Below are 7,960 nucleotides of genomic sequence, written 5' to 3'. Positions count from 1 at the left end.
CAAGTATCACCACTGATCGATGGACGATTATGAATCGATTTGAAGTGGTCATGTTCTGATCGTGAGTAATTCCACTTGGTCATGTACCAACCTTGGACGACCATGAGTTGACCTGGTGCAATCGCGTGTTGGGAGTCGGCCTCAACCAGGCTCTTAAGAAACAAAGAGACTGATTCCCGAGTTGTGAGGTTTCATAAGATCAAGCACAGGGGATCGTCCTTTTGGAAAAGCGAAAGGACACTAATGATCATGCTAAACCCTACTACCACTAATACAGGACCCGTGCTTTGGAAACCCTACTTGCTTTTTCACGATTCAATGCACCGTTCAATATTGAATTGGGGAAAAGAAACTATTCTCAATCACTGATCTGATCGTTTAATTTTAGTAATCCAAAAATGGATGTCGTTGTCATGGTGAGCGGGTGACTTCTTGAGGAAGGAGAAGACTTCAATATAAGACCACACCCCAACAAAAATTCGAAGTGTGCTCAAGCTCACTATCCTAAATTCTCACTCTCAGCTAGCTCGAATTTCACTTGTGCGAGAGGAGAAAAAGATATGGAAAGTAGGATCTCTCCGATGAATCAACAACCCGCGGAAAAGGTAGTCACGGAGATCGCGCTATTACTTCAGCAGGCAATAGTCGGCTACAGATTCCATCCAACCGACGAGGAACTAATCAATTACTTGAAGTCGAAAGTAACCGGATGCAGAGAAACTTTCTGCATTATTCCGACACTGGAAAACATCTACGAGATTAATCCATGGGATTTACCAGCCAAGTTCGACGGTAGGTTTTTCACAACTTCAAAAGAAGTGCCTCAGAAAATGAACAGGAGTCCCCTTACTCGTGACTCAAAGGGCTTTTTTATGTGGGTGCAGAGAACTCGATCGTTCGATCCAAAGATCAAGAATGGTGGTTCATATGTCCACAGACGCAGAACCAACGGATTAGCAGGAAGACACCATGTGGCTTTTCTTGGAAGATTACTGGTAAACATATAGATATTAAGGCTAAAAATGACGACAAAAAGATCGGTTCCAAGATAACATTAGTTTTCATTGATGGTCGGAATTCCAAGGGCACAAGGTCCAACTGGGTCTTGCATGAGTTTCATCCGCATCCTGATGATGTGCGTATTTCTACTCTTTCCTATTTATTTCCAAGTAATTTACTCCATTTCAAAGTGGTCTTGAAGTACCAATTCGTCTATTATCTTGGACGACATTTTTTTCCCCTAAATTTCTGTAACATCTATTTTTAAGAATGTTGTTGCTGCTTGTTACGTGTTGGTTTTTGCGATTGAGTTGGGATGACTTGGATTCTCCACAGACGGGCTTCGTTATTTATTGCCTAAAGATGAAGCAATATGAGAAGGCAGATACCCATGCAGCTGTGGCAACGAATGGAGATTTTTCATCAACGCCTCAGTTTCAGAATCACGAAGTTTCTTTTAGCGAGCTAAATGAGGTTATTGGCAAGTTATCTGATGAAGTTTACGGCCAGAGTGACGGATCATATCAGAATCGAACAAAATCCCTAGCCCTGATACAGGAAGACAATCACTACTCTTCACCTAATCAGGAGCGTCTCGAAGGGACTAAAGATCCCTCTAGTACAGAAAATTCATCAGGAAGGGGGCTTGCTGTACCCGACCCAACAAATGATGAGTTAAATTTCCCACATCCTTTTCCTAATGTTGATTTTTGCAGTGCAAATGAAGCTGAAAAAGAAACAATAAATCAGGTAAATATTTCTTTTCCAATAACTCATTAGTTTTAGTATAAACGAGTTCATTGTAGCAGATAATGGGTCATGAACTCGAGCATAAGTTTTGTATGGCAAGACATCCAACGTTTGTCAAAACCCTATAGGTAGTTTGATAGCTGTTTTAGATTCGTTTTGAAAAAGAAATATCACTTCTCCTGCATTTCAGAAAAAGCTATATATGAAAATCTTGTTCAGCCGAGTCCTTCCACTGCTGGTGATGTGCTGGCTTTGTGTTCACATTGGCATGTCTTTTTCTTCTCCACAGCTGGTGGCTGAATTATTTCGTTCCATGGAGGAGGAAGTAGATGAGATGTCTGGTGAACAAGCAGATAAGAGCTGTGATAGCATGGATTGTGATAATCCAGAGCAACTTCCTTCTGCAGAGGTGACAAAAAAAAGTATTTTGCAAGAGTCGAAATTTTTTTTCCTTTCCCTCTAGAAATGAGGAATTACAGTTAGGTTTTACATATGTTCTTGAATAACAGCATCGTGTCCAAGAAATTCAGAACCAACTGCGTCGCCTAATCACGAACGAGAGTTCCTCTAGTACGGAAATATCATCCGGAAGTTGCCATACTGGTTCCAGCGAATGGAGTAGGATTAGGCCCCGGATGCCCCCTCTTGGTCATGCTTTGTTTCCTAATGGTGACCTTTTTCGTCTAAATGATCTGAGTAGTGAAACTGAAGCAGACAGAGTAATTCAGGTAGTATTCATGGCATATATATTTTGATTGTTGAACTAATGCATAAATCTTTGTGCTTCAAGAAGTCCAGAGATAGTGACAGTCTCCGAGCAGAAATTTCCATACAGTATATATGGGCACATAATAAGCCGTGCATTATCAATTCTCTTTCCTTAATATGGTTTCAGTATTGCCAACTTGGAGAAACTAGCCGGGACAATTGTAGGGCTGAGAAGAACCAGCGACCAGTCTGTGACACTCTTGAAGGAGCTGTTCCAGGGGAAGAGAAAGGATTTGCTGAAGAGAAACTCAACCATCCTCACGACATGGAAAAGATCATAACAGAGTGCACATCTTCTGATGGAGTACCAGCAAAAGGAAAGGTTAGTAAACCGATGCAAATTACAAATTACAAATTACACCAAGTCCACTGTCAAAATTGAGAAGATTCAAAAGTAAGACCCTATTCTAATTGTCCCTTCTGAGTCTATGTTATTTAGATAGATAAAGAATGGAGGCGAAGGTCTTGTCCATAATTTTGCTTTTTTTGGAGTTCATGAGGAACAGAACAAAGAGAAAACCTTTCTGAATTTGTTTTGTAGGCACAGGCTGGGGAGTTCAAAGAGAAGGAAACTACCATGATTCGGCCACAGGAGAAGAATTTTGAAATGAAGATTGAATCAGACAACATGTTCCATGGGGAGAGCTGGACTGAATCGCTTTCACCAACGAGATCAATTCCATCAACCAGCTGTAGCTGCCGAAACAGATCCACCATTGATCCAGCAGTTTACTTTGCCAGGTTAATGGCACTTGTTCTTGTGGTAGGCCTGATTGTTGACGGAATATGCAGAAAATCTGATGGAATCAGCGAGATAAAGAAGGTCTATGTGTTCTACGGGAGAATTTAGCAAATGTCTTAGATGGCATGAGTTCATTTCATTTGCTCAATGTGTCCCCTCTTAGTTCCCTCTGTCGCATTAATGAATGTCTAAGGTTATCTTCCCCGTTTGTGAATGAAGTTGATATATGTTGTGCAAATTCCGGGAACCAGTAAAGAGAGAGAAATGAATATCGTCTGAGGTATCCAAGTATTATCCTGAAGGATAATTTCCACTTCGATGGTGGATGTGCAGTAACGCTCTAGGATCCAATAGAAATTCCGGTTAGTACGCACTTCGCCATTCGGGCAAAGCAGGAATAACGAGAAATGTAAAACCAGCAGAAAGACTAAGAGAAAAGAGTGTACTTTTATGTGGATCGTTCTGTGTAGAACGGCCAAGAAAAGGTTGGTATTTATTGGAGAAACAGCCTGAGCGAAAAAGTTGGAAATATCACACAGCGGCTAGGAGAATTAATATGAAAATGGCTAGCAAAATATATAAGAAATGTCAGCACATTAACTATCACAACAGCTAGTTTGATTAAGAACCAAAATATGAAAAATTAGAAGTTTAAAGGTAAGGATATTTGATTTACTCGTGAGTAGGCTTTTCCGGAAGAGGTCTTGAGACAAAATAAAAACTAATAAGGACGGTCAGCATTTTAAATATCACAAAAGCTAGTTTGGCTAAGGACCAAACTATGAAACATTAAAAGTGTGAAGGTAAGGATATTCAATCTACTCGTAAACAGGCTTTTGCGGAAAAGGCCTTGAGACAAATTAAAAATTTGGTAGAAAGCAACATAGGATTGGCCTTCGCTAATGTTTCCCATGCAGCGAAGGAGAAACACACTTGATTCAGCCCAAACACAGGGGAATCCATTAATAATATGAACAAGATAGAATTTCTCAAGCAATATGAGACATGAGACGAATATAAATAAATTAAGGTTTTCGAAATACTATTTAACAAAAATATGTTGGCTCCTTCCCAAAAATCTGGAGATGTAGAATGTGGATCTTTGTGATAAGCATGGAACGTCAGTAGAAACTCTTCAGGCGCTCTCTCCTCAGTTAACCGTGCTCGGAGCCCATTGACTTTTATGCATGAACAGGCAACGGAAAAAAGTCTACATGAAGCGACGTTCGCAGGTTCTTCGAAAGTATCTTTGGCATTGAAGGATCGAACTAAAATAGCTGAGATCATCCTCGGATGCACAATATACCAGCACTGGGAACATTACCAAAACAGTCTTAAACTTATTGTAATTTTTCCACTTTAGTTTCAAACCCTTTTTTTTTTTTACCATTTTAGTCTTAAACTTTTTTTAATCATGCCAATTCATTTTATCCAACCAAATTTAGCCGGCTGGCATTGACGTGGATGGCAACCATCCAATCAATATTGACGTGGCAACTTTTTAATAATTATTTCATATTTTTCAATTTTTTTATTAATTTTTATTTCTCTTATTTCTTTTTTTTTTTTTTTTTGGCCAGTCCAACCATCAACCAGAGGCCACGGCTGGTGAGGCCTTGCCATTGTAGGCAAGCTCGCCCATAGTCGCAACAACGAGGGCGAGCTTGCCCAGTGCCATGACAATGAGGCTTGCCCTCGCCAAATCTGGGTAAGGGCGAGCTCGCCTGCGAGGACTAGGCATCGCTAGTGGCGGGTGAGGTTGACCTCACCAGCTGTAGCCTCTAGTTAGTCCGACAACTAGCCAAAAGAAGAAGAAGGAAGGAAAAAAGAAAAAAATTAATAAAAAATTCAAAAAAGTAAAATATTATTAAAAAATTATCACATCAACGTCGGTCAGATGGCCGGCATCCATGTTAGTGCCAACCGGCTAAATTTGGCTTGATAAGGACTAAATTGACAAAAAAAAATGGTTTAGAATTGAATTGAAAAAATTATAATAGATTTATGATTGTTTTGAAAAATTTATAGTAAGTGTGTTGTTTGTGGACACTAGACTCATACCCTATTCGACAAGGGCAATGAGTGATTATCGAGCTAGAGGGTTTGGATAAGGTAGCCTTGGTAGGCTTCTAAGATGGTTAAAGAGATAGGAATAAATCAGACCTTACATCAAATTAAGGGAGTTCCGCTTAGTGCTATGGACCACATTGACTGAGGGAGGCTTTGTGATGTTATTCACAACTACAGATCCACCATATCGCTCAACAATACTCCTTATATTCAGTATGAAGTTCGGTTAAGTACTACCTTCTCCATCATCCAAGAAGCATGCCAGAAGTTGTATCCTATTCAAACCCTCTCACCTTAATGACTCTTCTACCACATTAGATCAGGAATGGATCTAGCCCTAACGAACCACACATGTAATAGAGGGGGTTTTCTCAGTTATTATGTTTAACAACCTAACCATTCGACATGAATCAAGGCCCTCGGAATGAGTACTTTGATTCCATACAAAGTTGTGACCGTTTGGGGTGGGTTTTACCTATGAGGGGAAAGTGTCCAAAAAGTCCTAAGCCTATTACATTTGTGACAATTTAGTCATAAACTTTTTAATAGTGCCAATTCAGTTCTAAATATTTCAATGGTGCCAACTTAGTCATAAACTTTTTGAATTAATATCAATTTAGTCCTAAACCCTTTTACTTGGTGCCAATTCAGTCATTCCAACTAATTTTGGCTAGATTTTGCTGATGTGGATGCTGGCTACATTACATGGCATTGCCAAAGTAGACGTACACAATTTTAACAATATTTTAATAATTTTTCGATTTTTTTTTTATTTTTCCGTTCTCTCTCTCTTTAGCTAATTTTGGCTAGATTTTGCTGATGTGGATGCTGGCTACACTGCCAAAGTAGACGTACACAATTTTACCAATATTTTAATAATTTTTTGATTTTTTTATTATTTTCTCTCTCTCTCTCTCCCCCTAAGGGCTCAAAGAGAGAGAGAGAGAGAGAGAGAGAGAGAGAGAGAGAGAGAGAATCAAGGAAAAATCAAAATAATAATAATAATAATAACAAAAATAAAATTGAAAAGTTATTAAAAATTATTCACATTAGTGCCACGTTAGTAGGCCAAATCCACATCAGTAAAATCCGGTCAAAATTAGCCGGAAGGACTCAATTAGCATCAAGTGAGAAGGTCTATAACCAAATTGACAATAAATCAAAAGGTTTAGAATCGAATTGGCACCATTAAAAGGTTTAGGATTAAATTACACAATTGCATTAGATTTATGATTTTTTGACTTTTTTCCCTATTTATGTATAACATCACAAGACTTCACCCATTAGGCATGGAATTTGGGTTATCACACTTTAAACAAATGAACATTATTGGATGGATGAGAGAAAGAAAAGATAAAAAAAAGGCATAGATGTAGCATCTTTCGAAACGCAAGTCTCTTAAGTCCCAAATTTAAAAGAAGAGGCTTGGAAAGAGTGCTTTGATTGAATCAATATCATAAACCGCTGTAAAATTCCATCTCACTCCAACGATCAATTGTGCATGTTTAATGAACATTCAGATAATCCAATATTATTTAATGTATTTGGCATTAATGCAATCATTCTAAATACAGTCCACAGTGTCCTCCTCAATAGCATAAAGAGAGCAATCTAAGACTTGAAACACCCCCAATTTCTTCAGTCTTTCAAGGCTAGCAAATTTGGCAAACAAGAAGGCAGGAGTGGTTTGGCAACAAGATTGAGGGAACATTTTAGGGGATAGTGTCGACAGGGGGAAGAAATAGGTAGAGATGGAAATGATTGCTTATAAACTCAAAAAGTCTACTCACCGAAAAAGAGATCCCAGGTCTGGTCACAGTAAAGTCATTCAGTGTCCCACCAAGGCTCCTATACGGTTCGGGAACTTTCAAAGGAGCTAAAGTGAAGTGGAAGATTGACAAAAGTTCGTCTAATATTTCCATTCGATAACATCTCGCAAAGCCAAGTGCAAACTAGGGCCAATGAGGAGGGGCACTTACAAAATAAATAACAATACTATATAATTATTCGAAATATATTATAGATAATAAAAAGTAATGCTTTTATAATCGTTAAATTACCTGTATGCTTCTAAAGAAACAAAAGTAAAAAAATGAGGAAAGTTTTAAAACTCCTCTGTAATTTGTTGTAAGTTTAGCCAGGAATCATTGACGTGGGCACTGGCGGTGCCACACAGGATTGTTGGCACTGATATACAAATTTTCAAAATATTTAAATAATTATTGAATTTTTATTATTTTTCTAATTGTTTTCTCTTTTTCTCTTTCTTTTCTTTTTTTGCTTCTTCTTCTTCCTTTTGCCAATGGTCGGCCACCGGAGGCTAGGTAAACTAGCCTTGCCCACTACAGGTGGGGCACGACCGGATGAGGCCCAACGAAGATCGACCTCACTCAAGCTAGATTCGACGAGGCTAGCCCTCATTGGGACCTGGGCGAGGCTGGCCTGGGCAAGGCTGACCCTCGCCAAATCTGTCGAGGCTGGCCCTCGCCCAGGCCAAGGCATCTCTTGCACCCAAGCGACGCCTAGTGAGGTTGCCCTGGCCTAGGCAAGGGCCGACCTCCCCTAGTTTGGGTGAGGTAAGCATTGCTTGGTCTGGGCAAGGCCGACCCTCATCGGGGACTTACTTGGGCG

General features: G+C 39.4%; 1 protein-coding gene across 1 annotated transcript; it reads left to right on the top strand.

Annotated features, from left to right (window-relative positions):
• The first annotated feature begins 452 nt into the window (after positions 1-452).
• Positions 453-3,497, top strand: LOC104452956 (NAC domain-containing protein 7). The gene is made up of 7 exons (XM_010067452.2): positions 453-792; positions 885-1,135; positions 1,336-1,749; positions 2,039-2,158; positions 2,259-2,477; positions 2,645-2,839; positions 3,059-3,497. The coding sequence occupies exons 1-7, from the start codon at positions 561-563 to the stop codon at positions 3,365-3,367; spliced, it is 1,740 nt and encodes a 579-aa protein (XP_010065754.2). The 5' UTR covers positions 453-560; the 3' UTR covers positions 3,368-3,497.
• The last annotated feature ends 4,463 nt before the right edge of the window (positions 3,498-7,960 follow it).

This window comes from Eucalyptus grandis, chromosome 7 (assembly GCF_016545825.1).
Source record: "Eucalyptus grandis isolate ANBG69807.140 chromosome 7, ASM1654582v1, whole genome shotgun sequence".
NCBI lineage: Eukaryota > Viridiplantae > Streptophyta > Magnoliopsida > Myrtales > Myrtaceae > Eucalyptus > Eucalyptus grandis.
This window is presented reverse-complemented; position numbering and strand designations above follow the sequence as displayed.

Excerpts from the sequence above, each read along its gene's own strand:
- LOC104452956 (XM_010067452.2), top strand. The coding sequence starts at position 561 with ATGGAAAGTAGGATCTCTCCGATGAATCAACAACCCGCGGAAAAGGTA. Across the intron at positions 793-884 it reads TTTACCAGCCAAGTTCGACG|AGAACTCGATCGTTCGATCC; the intron begins GTAGGTTTTTCA and ends ATGTGGGTGCAG. Across the intron at positions 1,750-2,038 it reads AAAAAGAAACAATAAATCAG|CTGGTGGCTGAATTATTTCG; the intron begins GTAAATATTTCT and ends TCTTCTCCACAG.